Source organism: Protomyctophum bolini (assembly GCF_963924005.1).
Source record: "Protomyctophum bolini genome assembly, chromosome: 21".
Classification (NCBI taxonomy): domain Eukaryota; kingdom Metazoa; phylum Chordata; class Actinopteri; order Myctophiformes; family Myctophidae; genus Protomyctophum; species Protomyctophum bolini.
The window spans coordinates 27,979,843-28,000,384 of record NC_137882.1 but is presented as its reverse complement, the minus strand read 5'-3'; the positions used below and the strand labels follow the sequence as shown (position 1 = coordinate 28,000,384).

Below are 20,542 nucleotides of genomic sequence, written 5' to 3'. Positions count from 1 at the left end.
ATTCTATAATCTATTATGTATGTGTGGTTATTTGGTTGTCTTACTGTAAATCGCCACGGATAAGAGTGTCTGCTAAATGCCTATCCATCGTAAAGCAGAGGGGTCGAATGGAAATTAGGTAAAAGGCAGCAGTTTCTCATTAACTAATTTACCGTGTCGCCGTGAATGCAAAGCGAACGTCGACCTGGTTCCGCAGGGTTCAGGGGGAGGGGAGAGAGTCGAGGCACGCGCTGCGGTAGTCAGATGAAGCATGCCTCGCTGCGCGGTGGGGCCGTGGCACCTCATGTTTATTTATGTCGGAGTGTTGCTGTAGATTTGTCATGCACTGTGTGTGTGGGCGTGCGCGTGCGTGCGTGCGTGCGTACAGTACTGCACAGTGGATGTGCTGCTTTTGCATCTCTGACCTGCAATGCCGCAAGGCGGGCTGGAAGGGGGTTCTCTCTGAGTGGGCTGAGCCCACTGTGTGTGCGTGTGTGCGCGTGCACTCGCTTATCAAGCACCTTTCAGCACAAAGTTACAAGGTGCATGTATACAAATCAACCCCATGAAGTGAGTGGCAATCAGATCTAGGACTTTTCTGTTTGGATGCCACTATAGGCATTCCCACGTAACTTCAGGGTATGACGGACGATGTCACACGCCCATACCCTCTACACCAGGGGTGGCCAAAAGGTAGATCGTGATCACAAAGGCTGGCAGGTATTGGTATATAGACCACATGACATGCCCCTAAAAGTATATATATAACAATATATATTAATGGACAGAAGTGACTTGATTGATTGCCGTCAAAAAAGGGGCCTGTCAGCTCAAACAAACAATTCCGAACATATCCAAGTTATATGTGGCATCCAAATTGGTGGGATCGGCACGACTCTACTTGAAACGTTTTCATTTAGTTTTAGTCACATTTTAGTCACCTGGAATGTTTTAGTGTTTAGTCTAGTTTCAGTCGACTAAATCTACAGGTGATTTATTTATTTTGGCCGGCCTTGATGCCGTCATAATGGCAGATTTTACACTCGCAGCAAATAGCCGATCTACAAGCTCACAAACTTTGGGTAAACTAATAATTACGACTAGCATGGGCTGCAACCGGGGAACGATTGAATAGAGAGAGGTGGCTCGTTATGTTAACGCATCACATACTATAGCACTCTCCGGTCCTCTCCTCCTCCAAGCCGATTGGACAGGAGTCTCGCTCGCTTTATTATAGTTTGACCGCAAATCCCTCGGTTAGTGTCAAAACCCAGAGAGCGGCAATGAGCAATAAAAAAACAGGCTTTAAAAATAGATGAAAGGCTTCCCCTCCGGAGATATAGAACACGGTGGTGGTGGTGGTGCATGGTGGTGGAGTTGCTACACGCGGGTCTCAAGGTTCAAAGCGCTCAGGCGCGCTGGTTATAGGAACCCTCTTGAAGACGCACTCTCATAAACAACACTGCATGCCGGATATTGTTTGCTCACAAATAAACGGCCTTCGTTTTTTTTTCAAGCTTCTTCAAACAAAGCACGACAGAAACATTTCAGCTGCGCGGCATTGTTGCTTTTTTTGGTTTTTGTTTGACCTAGATGAGCTTCGGCATGAGGAACTGAAAGATGGTGTTATTTTATTATTGTATTTTTTTTCCATTTATAGCCTATAGTACATGCTGGCTCATGTATGTATATAGAGTGACTCTTATGTTGCTTGTTGTTGTTGTTTTAGATATATGTGTTGAATAGTGCAGACATTGAATGGGGGGCTATCCAACTTAACTCAAACTGAATTGATAATGTATGCATAGAATTACTGTGTCGGAAAATATGTCAAAAGACGTCGTTGTCGGGGAGTGAGTTAGCTCAATCTGAGCCATAGACATGCTTTGGATCGCGCGGCACACAAGGAGTCAAACTGTAACTTTGTAACCCTCATTCTGAATGTCCAGCTGTATTGTTTAAAAATGACTGAGATAAATAAACTAACTAACTAACTGCTTTCAAATGTTGACTTTCACCACTTTCGACAGCAACAGCCCACGTCAACTTTCAAAACCACTTTCGCTGTGCGCGCTCGCGCGTGTGTACATGGACACGCATGTCTGCCCACTCACTTATAAATGACTGCAAACACTTAACTGCCCAACACCAACAAAGCCCCCCAGGGCTGTGCGTTCACATTTCCCTGTGTGTGTGTGTGCGCGAGAGAGTGTGTACTCACTACACACGTGTGCACACACACACACACACACACACACACACACACACACACACACACACTGTGTACGTGTGGGCAAGTGCATGCATTTGGAGTGGGACCTACAATTTAATCTGTGCGACTCACAAAGTTAATTTGGGAGTACCTGTGCGACTGTCCATACTTTCTGTGTCAAACTGGGGATCCTTCATAGTTTTCAAACGGGGGTCTGTGGGCTAATAAGTGTAAATGTTGCGGACCTTGCCATGAACATATTTCCCTACCATGCATTTAATTTTGCGAAATGTGTGGCAAATCTGAAAAGGAAATGCTTACCACTAGCTTTCTTCACAAATGTGTCCATAAATGTGTCTACTATAGACCGTTCTTCAGTGAAGAGCCTTGGCGTCACGTTTGATGATAACCTCATACTCGACAAGCACACTGTGGTCAAGGCTATAGCTACTTTCAACGTATAGGCTTCTAGCTATAGGGCAAAGGCCTATCTGCCCCGTACCGACTGTGTGTGTGTGTGTGTGTGGGTGTGTTAGGGCATTAAGCAACTAGTTGACTATTCAACTGGTCGACTATTGTAAATCCACTAGTCAACCTTGTTGGTACTAGTTGATAAGATTTATATATATATATTATTTTTTTTACATATTCGACTAGTCAACTTGTGTGTGTGTGTGTGTGTGTGTGTGTGTGTGTGTGTGTACAATCATTGTTTGAGGTATGTGATAACTAAGGCTGACAATGAAGTTGCCTCATACCACAACTGGCATCCCATCAAAGAATAGGTGCATTGCCTCACTCTGTTTATGCACACACACACACACACACACACTGAAACTTGACGCGCTGTCAGCTAGTAGATCTGCTGTTTTTGAATAGCCAACGATAAAAATGAAAAATCACACTTGCGTGAAATGAGGGGCGCCCACTGTGGCTGCCACGTGACGTCACAACGTCATTCATTCATTGCAGATTCACTGCCGCTATATATATGCGTACGTTATGAGAGATGAATGCAGTGTGTTATTGTATATAAAACAAACCCCGTCACAAGATGTATTCATATTGGCCACATGACGGTCTCACGTTGTCTTTAGTGCACGTCCTCTCAATAAACAACAGGGGGTGCTGAGGACGTTTTTTTTTTTTGACAGCTCCCATTGCTACGCTACGCCTTGTTCAGTGCATGTTTTGCGCATGTGCGCAGCCATTCACTTCCTTGTTTATGTACCGACAAAACTTGCTATATTCGCACTGTCCATGGTTTTGATCAGAACGGCAGAGTTCTGTCCTAATTTCTGACTTACCAAGCATCTCGTTTGGAATATGTAAACACTTCTAAAGAGAGACCAGACTTGACAGCGCGAGGTAGTAATGGAACATCATACCCGGTGTTGGGGGGGAAATGGAAGGCGGGGCTCTTCAGAGTAAAACCTGCCCATCTGCCAATCTCCTAAATGCCTTTATTCTGACAAACTCTGTTAAGATGCCACCATTTCCATCTGATCACTCTCGCGTCCTATTGGAGCGCCGATCAGTTCAGAAACCTGCCTACCAATGACATCATGGTTGAGGATTCCAAGCTGACAGAAACCGGAGGCTTTCTCTTCCTGAGCGAGAAGTAGACAGAAATAGTGCCAACGCCTCGCAGTGAGCTTGTGGATCGGCTGCACCCATTTTCGGGCCAAAGAGGTTTGGTGTAGATGGAAAAAAGAACAGAAGTACACAGTGAAAAGGTCAAGTTTACTAAGTATTGAAGTGCTTAAATGTCAGAAAAATGCACAATAACATGAATACAACAATGATGACAGCGCTGTCAAACAGAAGTACACAGTGAAAAGGTCAAGTTTACTAACTATTGAAGTGGTTAAATGTCTGAGAAATGCACAATAACATGAATCCAACATGCAATGATGACAGCGCTGTCAAACAAGTCCACGACGCTATGCATGCGGAAATCTATGAAAAAATTGAATCTGCACCATCATTTTATACAATATATAGTGGGGAGGTCCCTCTCTCTCAGCGAGGGGGTCCTTGCCCTGAAAATACGTGGAAGACCCGTGCTCCATAGGGCAATATAAATGCCATCCATCTATCCCAATATACCACGTTCCGAACCCTTGTGGCGTTGGTTCGGTCGCTGAGTCACGCCCGCGACTTGACAAAATGTATTTCGATGGCGGTGGGGTGGGGCCTGTCATCGTCTCCTGAGGGTGACCGTAGAGCAAGAGAGAAGGCAAATACTTGGACTGTGACATTTAACGTGAAACGTAGCGAGAAGGAAAGCGAGAACAGCGGAAGGGATATAGATGAGTCACACTGCCACAGCTGCCTGTTTCCATGGATGTCTCAGAGTGAGCAAACTCCGATTGCCAAAGCTCCCCATTGTTGCGATACAGATATATACACATAGTGTGTTACTATATACACGTGCGTATAGCGTGACGTTGCCTGTGTGTGTGTGTGTGTGTGTGTGTGTGTGTGTGTGTGTGTGTGTGTCTGGCATGAAGGCCTGTTTTGGTGATTTAGCGTGGCAGAGGGATGCGGGGACCCCGCGGTGGGAAAGCCATCATTTCCGTTAAAGCCATCACAATCACAGAGACATAAAGCACATCCCTGTTAGTTTTTAAGAGCCATGGGAATGGATGGCAGCCCATTACCCACTGTGTGTGTGTGTGTGTGTGTGTGTGTGTGTGTGTGTGTGTGTGTGTTTGTATATTATATACTGTATAGGTGTTGGCAAGCACGCACTGCGGGGGTAAGCTGTTCCCAACACTCAGCCATGTCCTGCTTTATAGGAGCTGTGGCGATCGAGTGCCGTGGATATATCACATCCCAAGTGTGCTCTTCTTACTACTAGGTTTGGGATCCGGGAAAAAACCGGAGGAACCGGATCCAACCTGTTGGGGAGAAACCACCTGACTCAAAAATGTTAATTTTCTTAGAAAAAAAACTATATATTATTGTAAATTACTTGCATTTAATAGCCGACAGTTTGAGGGTCCACTGGAGTTAAGAGGTTTTGTCCGAAGCACGTTTGACTACTTTTCATTGGTTCAATATAGTTATAACCAATACAGAGACGTAAAGGGTGTTCAATTGCATTGATTTATGCAAAAAATTTAATACAATTCTAAACCCTCTCAAATGCAGTCCTCCCGACAGCAACCAAACCTGTGCTCACAGTACAGCGTCATGGCATTAAGTATACCTGTGCGTTAGAGCCGTTGTTAACTGCAAAACAGCGGGTTCTAAGGCCGATTTGATTCAGATTCTTGGGTTCACGATTCGATTCAAATCGATGTTTTAGATTTAACTCAATTCTCGATCGGAAAACGATTAATTTTTCCTTTATCTTTTCGATTCAAAGGCAATTTCAAAACGATTCTCTATTCAACATTATTCGATTCAATACATAGGATTTCAGCACGATCTACTCCAGTCTTGTGGCATGAAAGTTATTAAAAAGCTTTAATAATTGTAAATTATTGTAAACTGAATGATGTAAACATCCAAGACAATTCATACAAAACATTTCAACTTCAACGAGGGTCAGCTGGACCCTCGTTGACAGAGACACCTCAGCTGTGCTGAAGTGACTGACTGGATAATGACTGAGACATGATAATGTGTACTGTGATTATGGTAAGCTTACATTTCATATCACAAACACTGTATAGTGAAAACTCCTGTAACTGTAACCAGAAAGGGAAAAAAAGCAAATCTAAAAGATTGCGATATTAATTTGATGTTTTTTGGCACCCCTAGTGGATTCTGTAAGCATTAATAGTTGTCGTTGAATGTCTCTCTCTCTCTCTCTTCCCTGCCAGGAGTGTACACCTTCGGCCTCTTCGCCGTGGACATCTTCGTCAACGCGGGCCAGGTGGTGACGGGCAACCTGACGCCCTACTTCCTCACGGTGTGCAAGCCCAACTACACGGCGCTGGGCTGCACGCTGGCCGTGCGCTACATCAGCCACCAGCAGGCGTGCACGGGCGACCCGGACGACATCCTGCGCGCCCGCAAGACCTTCCCCTCCAAGGAGGCGGGGCTCAGCGTCTACGCTGCACTATACCTGGCCGTGAGTCGTCCTGCTTCTTCTCTGCTTCTGTGAACGTGTTTCATGTCGTAGGTCGTGGGACGACAAAACGTGACCGTAGACGCAGACCTACGTAGACCTCCTTATTGCGAATGCAGTGAGCACTTACTATGAGACCTAGCAGATCATGTCTGTCCGTGCGTGCGTGTGTCTGTGTCCCCCCCCTTTGTGCCCATATATGGAGCTGAGTGATTTGTTTGTGATTGATGCAACTGCGCTTGGGGACTCCTTATATGGTTATGGCTTAAAAAAATAATAACTTAAAAATAAATCTTAAAAAACCCCAAATATGTACGAGCTGCGTTCGCTTCCCGCGTTTGCGCGTCTTACTGGTGTCTTACAAGCTACATACATGTAGCTTAAAAGCTACATGCATGTAGCTTGTAAAAGCCACATACATGTAGCTTGTAAAAGCCACATGCATATAGCTTGTAAAAGCCACATACATGTAGCTTGTAAAAGCCACATACATGTAGCTTGTAAAAGCCACATACATGTATCTTGTAAAAGCCACATACATGTTTTCACTTGTAGTTGTTCGTGTGCGAGTTGTTTGTTTATTCATTTCTCTGGGGACCCCATGGAACGTCCCCAAGGACGCCATGGGGGTCCCCGTCCCCCAATTTGAGAGCCGGCGGCGTATATGATCTGCTCTCAGTCCCACGGCTTTCCTTTTGAGGATGCGAGCTGAAACCGTGAAATGAGTAAATCCGCTCCACGACCCATATTTCACGTAGAGAGACTGCTGCTGATCCGTCAATGTACGCCGTTAATGAAACCGCTGTAATTGCCAAAAATAAGGAAAAGCTAGATAAGACTTTTACATGAATTCTGCATCCGATGCTTCCAGTGATCCAAAAGGCTTTTGGAAAAGCGCCAACATTGCAGTAGGGGAGAAATTCTACCTACTCCCTCACCGAAGAAATGTGTATAGAAATAATTGATACTTCAATCTGGTGTCCTATTTGAGGGGGGGGGGGGGGGGGAAGGGCAAATGATAGGTATCCACTCCACTCCCAGCCTGTCTGTACTGTAGTTACGTGGGAAAATGGAGCTAATGGGTCTTCTGCTTGATGCCTATAGTTTATGACTCATTGTTCAACGACATTGCAGACCACAGACAGCAGATACACTCCTTGGGCTAAAAACGGCCATAGACGTCATGACAAATGTGATGAGGAGTGTATTTTATGCAAAACTAATGCTTTGGAATGGATTCAGAATCATGAAAACCCCCTAGTTTGACATGTCACATGCTACTTAAAGCAAAAGGAAAGTTTGACATTTTTGCCAGCCATAGGATGTCAATGGTAGGGTCACAAGAAACCCCTATAAAAAAGATTGCCCAATACTAACAGCCGGTCAGCAAGTGGATTCATGAATGTATATAGACCAATATTTTAGGCCAATAAAAAATACTATATACCACATTTCCAGCTTTGAACAAAAGAACCTGTCGGCTGCCGGACTAATAGCTTCTTAAATCTGCTATGTTCGGGCCAATATGCCATTGTGCAATGAAGCATTATGTCCTTACTGTCAGGCCGATACTCTTATCTCGTTATTACTTGAGGCAAACAGAGTGCGCAAGTACTGCAATCGGCTGCGTATGTCTTCCACCGTGTGTGTGTGTGTGTGTGTGTGTGTGTGTGTGTGTGTGTGTGTGTGTGTGTGTGTGTGGTGTGTGACGTGTGTGTGTCTTGGTATAAGGTCAATAACTTTTAGAACAGCAGTTGTACTAGCTATTACTTAGTAGCAGTGCTTGCGCACAACTTGGGCACCTCGACAGAGTGCATTTCTAGTTCTAACATGAATGTTCCGTAACGCATCACGCTACATCACCAACTGTACTGTGAGGAGAAGAGCACATGGCAGGTACACTGAAATAATGCCTGGTACTCCATCTGCAAAGTACTAAAGCCAATAGAACTATAGCAGACAGTCACAAAGTAAGCCAAACAAACAAACAAACAAACAATGTAATCCATTATGTGACATTCCTTGTAAGTGTCACAGCTTGCCTATACAGTTCTATCCTTCGCACAGTTATAACCTTCACACACAGAGACAGTCATTATTCCAGTTTGATCGACTATCGGAGGAATAGTATAGGAATAGGAATAGAAATAATCGGAGGGAAAAAAGCGATGCTCTTCTGTCGAGATCAAAGAGAGAGAGAGAGAGCTCCATCAATGACATCATCTTATTGTCTCCACCAGGCCGAAGGCATGGGGCGAGAGTATGTTTTGCACACTGTGTGTGTGTGTGTGTGTGTGTGTGTGTGTGTGTGCGTGCGCGCGCGCGTGCGTGTGCACGTGCGTGCATGGACAGCTAATCTCTGGCAGCCACACTGCAAAACACACTCCCTGAATGCCACAGCTGAACCTCCGCCCCAAGGTTTTCACATTGGCCTCTTATTAAGGTCCTGCTAAACACCACGCACAGAAATATAGCATTGATACAATCGATTCTTTGCACAGCAAAACGATTCAACACCGATTATTTGCATTGCAAAATGATACGATACGATACATAGTCATTGTTGCCGTTTTCATACATTGATTCTTGAAATTAAAATCGATTTTGTTTCATGCAGTTACTATATCGATCCACCCCTACTGAAAAACACACGCGATATGTGTGCGAGTGCGCGTGCGGGGGCGTGTTTGTGTGTGGGATAGACAGAAACAGAGAGAGAAAGAGAGAATTATCACTTGCATGCAGCAGGTACTCTTTTCTCTCGAGTGCCTTCCTTGCGTTTCCCGGGCAACCCTGGGCTGCTGCCGTCGTGTGTCTGTGTGTGTTCCTCCTCTGCTCTCCCCATCTGGTTGTTGTGAACAGCGTGGGATGTATACCTATATATGCATTTCCTCATGTATACACACACTGTCTAACATGTATACATGTTGTCTGCCTAACGCGGTCTATAGGCCGGATGCACTATACGTCCGGCCGGTGGAAATTCTCCCGCTGTCGGGTGAAAAGAAGCAGCTTGGACTCCTCATGCATAGAAGGAAGCATGAGGTCAGTACGCCATGAGGTCCGTAAAGCTTTACGGCATTGGTTCTCAAGGGGTACTTGAGGGAGTTCCAGGGGGTCCCTATAGCTAAATTAGAGATAGTTAGGAACCAAGGAACGGGTCCGTATGGTTCCATTTGTTCACTCTCAGAGTTACACATCCATAAGGGTCCATTTGGTTCCAAACTATAATTTAGCCGGGGACCCCCTGGAACTCCCTCAAGGACCCCTGGGGGTCCCCGGACCACACTTTCGGAAGCACTAGCTGGCCTAATGCATGTGCAACTTTGGGTCCATGCATGAAATTAATGTGTTTTGGAATCACTTCTGTACAAATCTTCTCTTATCGGGGGCACAGGCACATCTTTTCAAATGGGGTTCCACGGCCTAATAAATGTCGATTTAGGAGTCCTTGACATGAACAAAGTTTGAGAACCACTGCTTTACGGCAAATATAGTTAGGAGCTTCTTCTGTACTTATCCGTGTGCCGTACACACGAAACAGACATTTGGGCTATCCAGTATCCAGCCTTTGTCCGTGTATAATATTGGTATAATCAGATGGGGGCTGTTTGACGGCCAAATAAACATCACATTAGGGCTTCTTGACATGAAGCTTCACAGGATCAATTTAGACTATTCCTCAGTCTATTCCTCAGATGGGATGCAATTTCGGTTGGGCAGCTTTTGAGTATGGCTTTAGAAATTGCACGCACGCACACAACTACTACTATTTCGGGTCTGTTGGCCTTTAAATCATCTAACATAAGCTCTAACATATAAGCCTTAATTAATCCTAAAACTGCACCCATATGGATTTAAGCACCAGCCAAATGTACTTTGTTCAGGGAGGGCTTCATCACATTTTCAGTAAGCTGGAAGGGCATTTTATAGAACACAAACCAACAGATTAAGACCTGATTCTACATGACTTCTAAATCCTAAGAGTTTTCTGAAAAACAACAATCAGTGTTGGAAGACGTGTTCAATTGTTTTTCTTATGTATAAGTATTAATCAATACTGCAAGATGTGTACAAAAGGCACAAAACTATTGGCTTCAAAATGCACTTAAAGTACCAACAGCAGAAGTAGTCATTATGCAGTATAAGTCCCATTTTGAATTTCCAAATGTTACACATTTTCAAAATAGCAGATCTGCAAGCTCACAACGTGTCACATCACCATGACACATTGTGAGCTTGCAGGCCGGAATGTACTGTATATATCAGTGGTTCCCAAAGTGTGGTCCGTGGACCCCCAGGGGTCCATGAGGGAGTTCCAGGGGGTCCCCAGCTAAATGACCCGTTAGGGTCCATTTGGTTCCATTTGATTAAGGCTATAACCTTAATCATAACACATTATAACCTTAATCACAACACATTATAAACTTTATTATAATACTTCATAACATGCTATGTATTCCATGTTTACAACGCATTATAATAAATAAATTAAGACAATATCATTTTCTCGGGGTTCAATCCCCGGCCGGGTCATATACCAAAGACTAAAAATGGGACCCAGAGCCTCCCTGCGACATACTAGCGTCATGTCCAGGGGGTGTGCTTGTACACCAAGCTGCCTCACGCTACAGTATGGGCCTCATGGCTCGACAAGGCTACTACTATTTAACTGCCTGTCATAATTTCACCCCCTCCCTATCCAAGTATTGAACAGTATTGATATGTTGATAAACAGAAAAGCAACTCTGTACTGCTGTTGATATAGAATTGAGGAGAGAGAGACCCAGAGACCATTAAAAAGAGGTCCCTAAAAATAAAATAAAAAACAGTCCCTTTTGTTTATCACAAAATACTCCAAAGCTGCTGAATGTTTTAAAACCCATTTCTCAACGAGCACTGGCACATTTTGAAATCTGACCCACAGCTTCGCAATACATTCCCTGACCCGCCTAGAGCGTGGTCTTCTCTAGGGGTAGAAATCTCAGAGATTCGTCGGTTCATTCTGACCTCTCGCCTCCAGACACTAACTCACAACGCATCCTCAACTCCATACCAGACAGGAATTATAAGTGTGGTGCTCGCAGTGTTTTAAGCATTATGTTATACTTTAGCTATTGAAAAATAGCAGATCTACAAGCAAATCATTGAATATATATATATATATATTTCAGAGCGAACATTTTTAACTAAAATATTTGTTTCTGTAGGGTCCCTGGAACTACATATTTTGAGATGGGGGGGGGGGGGTCTGTGGCCCAATAGAGATCATTCTGGGGGTACTTGACATGAAAAAGGTTGAGCACCACTGACAAAGAAACATAGGTTTTTCAGAAAGATGTTAGGATTTAGAAGCCTTTTTTTAAAAATCAAACTCAGTCCAAAATGGGTTAAAAACTCCACTTAGGTAAAGCAATTCCTATGAAATGATTTCCTGTAACACCAAAGGTGTAATTTACTTGATCTGTTGCCCCCTGCGGTAAATATTATGTATAGGTAAAACCATTCGTGCTCTCAAGACACATACAGTGGAACAACACTGCAGTTCCATTAGATGCAATAATATGTTCTATCCTGTTGCAGTCGAAGCTGCAGTCACTCTATCTCCTCTCTCCGTTATCGAGGCATAGAGAAGTTGCCTGTCCCCAGAAGGAGACTTTGATGATGCATTATTAAAAAGAGAAGCATTGTGGATTCACTCCTTGAACACTTTAGCCCCCAATGGCCTCAACATGGAATTAGATCTAAGACCCTTTCTGTGATGGTGGGTAGATGTCCAGCAGACTTATTTCCCTCTCCCCTTGATCTGTTGATGGCTTTTTGTAATTGAATGTATTACTCTACCCTTTTATACACGTTTACTAAATTAAAAGGCTATTTTAAACCCATATCCCTAAATATTTTGAGAAACCTTTTGTATTTTCTTATCCCCTTGTTTCAACAAATAACAATATAGGGCCCACTAGTGTCCACTTTTTTTCCGTATGTGATTTCGTCCACAGGAACTCTTCACATACTGTCCTTTCCAAGTTGGTGCTCAATATAATATTTTGTTGTGTGCCCCCCCCCCCCCCCCCTCTTGAAACCAGAGAACAGGATTTGGGATTTATATGCTGTCCTTGGGACTTTTATTTTGTATTTTACACTCTGTATGTTTTTAATATAGGCTATTTAATATCTAGCCTCTCTCTCTATCTGTGTGTGTGTGTGTGTGTGTGTGTGTGTGTGTGTGTGTGTGTGTGTGTGTGTGTGTGTGTGTGTGTGTGTGTGTGTGTGTGTGTGTGTGTGTGTGTGTGTGTGTGTGTGTGTGTGTGTGTGTGTGTGTGTGTGTGTGTGTGTGTGTGCCTTCGGGATGCGCATGATTCCTGCACTGCGATGATGGCACATCGGCTTTGTTATCTAGGTCATCTAGCAAATGGCCTGTGTGCGTCTTACAACACACACACTACACACAGTAGTCCCACTTTGAGTGGCCACAACATTCCCACAACATTATGTAGTTACGATTGATGTGCCTATCGGGTCCACTCAGGCGAACTTCACAATGTTCGACGCGACACGGCAACTCGCTCACTTCAGCTCGCTCGGTGGTGGCTTGAGACAGCGGCCCTCCATGCCGTTCTAAAACGTCACTTTACCTAACTGTTGGCACAAAAACAGTGGCACGAGCATCATTCGATACCAGGGGGTGTGCAGGGTAGGGGTGGTTAGGAGTTGTCAGCCAAGACGAGGTCGGTGCTGAGATGGGGCATTCGGTCTGTATTAGAATTATAACGCCCCGAATCCTGTAAAAAGAAGGAAACCCCGCACCGATATTTCTGGCAGATTTCTCCATCCTGCGAAAATGCACGGCTGCCGCGTTGCCCCCAATACCCGTTGTCTTATTAGCACCCGTTTTAACTGTCTGTGTCCCTTTTGTCTCCATATATGGAGACACAAACCTGTGTCTTGAAGAGTGCAAACTGTGACTGTGAAAAGTGGACTGGTTAAGCAATCAAATGGCAGGTGTGCAGGGGTTGCCATGGCAATCAATTGGCTGAGGCATGAGGCTGGGAATTCTACAGGTGATGGGACCTATATAGGCTCATTAGGTCCACTGGCAAAGCCTGACCAGAACCTTGTGTGGTGTCGAGTCGGTCGACACCGGGCACAAGGTTCTGGTCAGGCTCGGGCACTGCACTCCCCGTGGGGGTGTGGAACGCGCGTGTGTCGAAGTCGGTGGGGGGCCAACGGTTCTCGAGTTACGTGGATTTCCAGACGTGCGCACGTACAGTATATATACCTACTGTACACACACACACACACACACACACGTAGAGAGACGTGGTGCATGTATACATATACTGTAGATGACGGATCGTAAATAACTTTCTGCCGAGGTGATACGCGAGTGTGTGTGCGCGACCATCGAGCAGAACTAATAGTGTGATATAGTGTAGCGGAGCTATTTCATGATGCGGGGAAACTGAATCACAGCCTTTCCTCCCAGAAATGTCTCGTTTATATATCCACGACACGTATACGTGATATCCACCTCAATGCGGACGGAGTCCCTCATAAATCTCATGTACATACATACGCTGTTATCACGTTGAATTCAGATTGTGTTCTTGCAAATATACTGTATGAGGTTTCGATACATGCGCTCACTCTCAGGTTGACGGACGGCTGCGGCCTTCGAGCCCCGGGTTTGCTGGTGACCTATTAATAATGCGTTGTGTGTGTGTGTGTGTGTGTGTGGAAAGGAACATATCTGTGCCGATAAGATTATACCTTTCAGCTGACAAACACTGTGTAAGATAGCAGCGTTGCACCCCTGATTGCACCAGACAGACCACACACAACACAATGGGCAATGCCCCATGGGAGCTAAATAGGTTGCAAGGTCATTTGGGTGGAAATTGTGTGGCGGCGGTTGTGGGTTGCCTGTAACGGTCGGAAGATAGCAATGATAATAATGCATCTTGTGCGCTCTCTCTCTCTCTCTCTCTCTCTTTGGATAAAAGTGCTATATAAACACACCATTTCCCATTTACTGAGCTGAACTCTATGCTCTCATTGAGGGCTTACATCAGCCGTGTTTTGCGGTACCAAATGCACCTGCCCATGAGCATCCACAAAGATCAAAGATATCTCCCAGTGGGACGTGCCTCGAGGACCTCCCTAGGCCTAGGGAGACGCCCGAGAGGTATACTAACCAGATGCCCCGAACCACCTATATTGGCTCCTTTCCAGGTGAAGAAGCCTGTTTCATGATTATCATTTTTACAAAAGCAGATTGGCTACTTTCGAATAGCGTGTACACCGCATGATACTGTAGGTTTGAAGTTCTCCTGTGGCCTATAGTCACTTCTTTTGGGCTTGTTTTCCTAGACCTGGTTGCTGTCGCGCAGCTGCGCATATATTCTCCCGGCGGATCCTGCCGGGAGCTGCCTATGCCATAAAAAGCATAGGTGAGTTCCAGGCTACACACATTTAGAGAACGTAGAAAAATTGTTATTCTGATCAACGTCGACTGCCTGCTATCTCTCCTATGGTACTACTACTAACATGCAACATGAAATATTGCTTTGGGTCCGAGAGGTTAAATCTAATCAAATGGTGGTCCGTGGCTCAAATAGCCCAATAAATAATGGGCCTTGATATGAATGAAAAGGGTATATATATATATATATATATAGCACATTATTCCATCCATCACACTGACCTGCTTTTGAATCCAACTCACGGACAAGCACTGGACTCTCGTTCCTCAACTCTGTCCCATATATCGTGAGCGTCTGCACCACTCTGCTTCCCAATTAAACAGTCAAACGCCTAACAAACAATTATTCCAACCGTGAGTAATGCCCCGCGGCCGCCGGAGTGAGAAAAACACCTTTAAATCAAACCTTTATTAAAGTCGGCAAGCACGAGTGCTAATTAATTTAATTAGCGGCGACTTAAATCGCTGCCTGCGTCCGTCCTCTGCGATTTGAACACGGCGTCGTTAGGACGCTCATGGGCGGATTGATGTGATTGATTGACGATGGAAGTGTCCGTGGAAAGAGGCCCCCCCGCTTTACGATTTATCGCGCACGGCTCCCCATTTAACCCCGACGAGCCCCTGATATAGTGGCGTGCCGATGTCCGCTGATGTCGGATATTAAACGGGAAATATAGGCTTGAGCGGCATGAAGCCCGTCTGTACAAAGCTCCGCCATGGCTTCTTAAAGGACCACTTCACCACTTTTCAACCTATCTTCATATAATAGGTCCTCACGAATAATCATGATAAAATGGCACGATTTGTTTTTCTACTCCGTCTGTGTCTCATAGGAGGGCTGTGGGCAGTTTAGAAAGCGTCTTCCAGTGACATCATCATTAGGCAGATGTTTTGTAAACAAGATTTATTTACAAAAATGTTTAGATTTTCATTATCGTGAGAACGATGGCTTCCATTTTCGCATTGCAACTTTTCAGGACTAGAAAGCCTGAAGTTTCTATTAGCTTGTATTCCCCATCGATGATGTCACTGGAAGACAGTTTCTGAACTGCCCACAGCCCTCCTATGAGACACAGACCGAGTAGAAAAAAGTATATTTGTTGTATATATATTTTTTTGCTGTTTTGTGAGACATGCTGTATGGGTGTTCTCTAGGCCTATACTGTTTGTCTTTCTCTCATACACTCTCTCTCTCTCTCTCTCTCTCTCTCTCTCTCTCTCTCTCTTCTTTCTTTCTTTCTCTCTCTCTCTCTCTCTCTCTCTCTCTCTCTCTCTCTCTCTCTCTCTCTCTCTCTCTCTCTCTCTCTCTCTCTCTCTCTCTCTCTCTCTCTTCTCTCTATCTCTATCTCTCTCTGTGCTGCATCAAATCAATTCATAAATGCAGTATCCAATATTGATATGTGCAAATCACATATGCACGTCTCTCCTTTCATCTCTCTTATCTCTCCCTGCTCTTTTTCGTGTGTGTGTGTGCGCGTGCGTGCGTGTGTGTGCGTGCGTGCGTGTGTGTGCGTGCGTGCGTGTGTGTGTGTGCGTGTGTGTGTGTCTCTGATGATCTCAGACTTCAGTGGATAGTAATGTAGCTCTCTGTTTTTCATATCTTTCCCTTCAGCTAAGGTTTATTGCTTTCATTCACAGCAGCAGATTTAACCTTCACTACATTCACAGAACACAAAATGCAAACGACGTATTCCGACAGTAAGTCTAGACGGTTTCTCTTGTCTCTCTCAAAACCTTCACCAAATACGACCAGTGTCTCTGTCCTTCTAATGAGTTCCCAACAACAGTGGTGGAAACTTAAAGGAATGGAGTAATTTTAGGCATTTATATACCTTGGTTGAGTATTTCCAATTGCCTTTACTTTTACTCCACTACATCTCGGATCCAAATACCCTATTGTACTTTTTACATTTATGTGAAAAACGTACTATTTTGTAGATTTTGATTATTTTTACAAAACATATACACTGTGCATTTCGGCCATTTGAAAATTGCCCATCAAACAAGCTCACAATACGTTGCGATGCGGCACATTGTGAACTTGTGGATCTGCTATTTTCAAATTTGTATACACTTGATTACATGAAATGGGGAAAAAAAAGGTGATGGGTCGCATGCACACACCAAGACAGCTTTAGTTTTTATTCTTGCATGGTGGATTACAGACAACAGACCTTCATCAGTCTGACCTGGCTGTAACAGAGTGATTTTATATCGCAGTATTACTACTAGGGTTGTCCCGATCGGATCGGGTGAACGGAAATCTCCGATTCACATGATTTCCAAAACATCGGAAATGGGGAGAAAAGATCTTTTAATAATGTCTAATGTGAATCTCCAAGAAAAGATGTATAAGCAATGAGATTTTGTAAAAAAAAATGTTGTGTTTATGCTAGTTGTTTTCCTTCTGGTCCCAGTCAGAGATCATCAAACAAAGACTAGTCACACTCAGAGGCTTGAGAGACACTTATGATGAAAACAAAGGAAATGCAACCCCCACTATGGATGATGACATATAGGTGTCTGTAGTACTCTCTCTGAACAAGCTGTAGAACTGTATTCACTCTGATTAACCCATACATCGTTATTTTGCCATGAGTCCATGCTTTCATAGAAAAGAAAGAAAAAAAAACACAATGACAGGCATTCTAATAAAAGTCACATTTTGCCATGGTGCAAATCTTTGAATATAATATTCTTTCACAGCAAACGTTTTTAACTCAAATCTTTGCTTCCGAGGGGGGTCCCTGGAACATTGATTGATTGATTGATTGAAATCTTTATTAACAGTTTGCAGAATTACAGTACATTTCAAGCACAAACTCAATACAAAGACTGTTAACTGTGAGTGGACGACCCAATTAAGCCTTACACTTGTTTACAACAGGGTCCACATTGTTCAATTCATCAAAACATTTAGAGACAAACAAATAGACACTTCTATGTAGTTAAAGAACAGAACAGGAATTCATCATATAGGAAGCGAAAAGGGAAAAAAAGTATATATACAGTGAGGGGAACAGGGGGATAAAAGAAAAGAAAACGAAAGACAGAGTGTAGGGCGCCTGCACACAACACCATGCGTTGATGCCATGTGTGCATATGTGCAGGCACCCAACACCACGTCCATACAAAAACATAGTACAATCCATAGTACAAAGACAGAGTGTAGGGCGCCTGCACACAACACCATGCGTTGATGCCATGTGTGCATATGTGCAGGCACCCAACACCACGTCCATACAAAAACATAGTACAATCCAGATACAAATTCAGCTTTTACAGAGGCCAGTTTCGAATTGCAGCCATCCGTAGGTGCCCTTTGAGAGCAGTTTTGAAGGAGCCAAGGGATTCACATGTCTTAATGACTGTTGGTAGGGCGTTCCACATTTTGGTCGCATAGGAGCGAAAAGAATTTAGTCCCTTGTTTGTGCCGAATCTGGGTTGTACATGGTTTGTTGCACTCCCTCTGGTGTTGTGGGTGTGGACTTCGTTTACATTAAGGAAGTATTTAGACAGGTACATGGGTATCTTGGTGGTGTATCTAATCTTGTGGACCAGACCCATTGCAAGATGCTGTACTCTGTCGTCGACCCTAAGCCATCCCAGCCTGTCAAAGTGGGCAGGGGTGAGGTGGGTTCGGGGGGTGAGGCCAAGTAGGAGCCTGACCAGTTTGTTTTGGGAGGTCTGGAGCCTTGTTTTAAGGGCCTTTGAGGTGCTGTGGTACCAGGAGGTGGATGCATAGTCAAAGAAACCTTGTACAAGGGCTCCTGTTAAGGTCTTCAAGGTGTTTTTGTCGACCAGTGAGGAGATCCTGTAGAGGAATCTTGTTCTTTGATTGACTTTTTTGATTACGTTGGTGGCCATCTTATCACCGGAAAGATTGGCCTCCAGGATGGAACCTAGGTAGGTAATTTGATCCTTCCGTGTGATAATATCATCACCAACTCTAACCAAGAAGCCATCTGCCTTTTTGAGATTACTATTTGATCCGAAGAGAATGGATTCAGTTTTTCCCAGGTGTAAGGATAGTTTGTTATCAGCGAGCCAGGTGCAGATTCTACCGAGTTCAGAGCTGAGGGTCTTTTCAACCTGCAGTTTGTTCCTGTCCGAGACCAGCAGTGCTGAGTCGTCTGCGAACAGGAACAAGTTGCAGTCACAAGCTGAAGTCATGTCGTTTACATATATTAGGAACAGTAAAGGCCCTAGTATGCTTCCTTGTGGGACGCCACAGCTCACTGGGAGGGGGGGGGACAGTGTTCCGTTCACTTCCACCATCTGTTCTCTCCCCTCCAGGTAGGATTGCATCCAGCTCACTGATGTGCTATCAAAACCAATAGCTTTAAGCTTGTTAACCAGTATGGAGTGGTTCACGGTGTCAAAAGCCTTTTGGAGGTCCAGCATGACCATGCCGCAGTATTTTCCAGCATCCACCTCGTGTTTGATGTGGTCGCTCAAATAGAGAAGGCATGTGTCAGTGGAGTGGGATGTTCTGAAACCAGATTGGAACTCGTACAACAATTTATTAGTGGCAAGATACTTTTCAACCTGTTCATAGACTATTTTTTCCATCACTTTCGAGATGGAGCTTAGAATAGAAATAGGGCGGTAGTTGCCGGGTTCTAATTTGCTCCCTTTTTTGTACAGGGGGGTTACTTTGGCCAGTTTAAAATCTCTGGGGACCTGTCCTTGTTTGATGGAGAGGTTAACTATGTGGGTGATGACTGGAGCTATGGAAATGGCTGAGTCTCTGAGAAATTTGGAGGGAATATTGTCATGGCCAGTGGCCTTGTGGGGTTGGAGGGCACTCAGTTTCTTAAGTACCTCCTCAGTTGTTACCATTGTCATTTTAAAATCATCTTTACAAACACCTAGGTTTTTGTAGAAGCCTTTGATGTGCTCTACACCAAAACGCCCAGAGTGGGAGGGCAGTTTGTTAACCAGCATTGTTGCAATGTTTGTAAAGAAGATGTTCAAGTGATTGGCTACATCAACCTTGTCAGTGATGAGGGTGTTATTTGATTTGATGTTTATGTTAGTAAACCTGGTTTTAAGTTTCTGACCACAGCCTAGTTGGTTGTTTAGTAGCTTCCAGAGCTCCCGAGGATTGTTTTTGATTTCCTCGGCTTTATCATTGATAAAGTTACTTTTGGCTGATTTGGTCATGGCAATTACACCGTTTCTTAGCTTGTTACATTGGGTTTTAAGGATGCACAGTTTGGTTTGGAGATCACTGTCGAAGCGCTTAGCTAGCTTGGACTTGCATTTAAGAAGTTCAGAGCATTTGTTGTCTCTGGCTTTCATTGCAGTCAGTATGTCCGAATTCATCCATGGCTCCGAGCGGGTTTTGACCCTGATGGTTCTCAGAGGAGCCATGTTGTTTAGTACTGTTGTAAATTTGGTTTTAAAGCCAAGCCATGCTTCTTCGACTAGTGAGCTCCTGAGCACATCGGACCAATCCAGTCTCTCCAGTTCTAGGTTAAAGGCCTCACTAGAGTAGGTTTTGAGGTCCCTAGATATGACTGTTTTGTGACAGTCAAATTTTAGTTTCTGTATTTTGCGGGTACAGAAAATCATAAAATGATCACTGAGCCCACATACAATAACCCCTTTCTTGGAGATTCTGGATTTGTCCGAGGTCAGAATGAGATCAATGACAGTTTGAGTAGAATCACACACTCTTGTGGGTTGGGTAATTAGCTGGCTGAAACCATGCAGATCACAGAGCCGACTAAACGATTTAAACACAGGCACTTCCTTACGATGCATGTCCGTATTCCAGTCG

At 44.3% G+C, this 20,542-nt stretch overlaps 1 protein-coding gene across 1 annotated transcript in view; it reads left to right on the top strand.

Annotated features, from left to right (window-relative positions):
• Positions 1–20,542, top strand: part of plppr5b (phospholipid phosphatase related 5b) — a gene marked incomplete at both ends in the record, with an annotated part of 88,458 nt that overhangs the window by 41,363 nt on the left and 26,553 nt on the right. Inside the window, one exon of the mRNA XM_080794082.1 lies at positions 6,025–6,275. Coding sequence (XP_080650208.1) covers positions 6,025–6,275 — 251 coding nt within the window. The remainder of the gene's footprint in view (positions 1–6,024; positions 6,276–20,542) is intronic.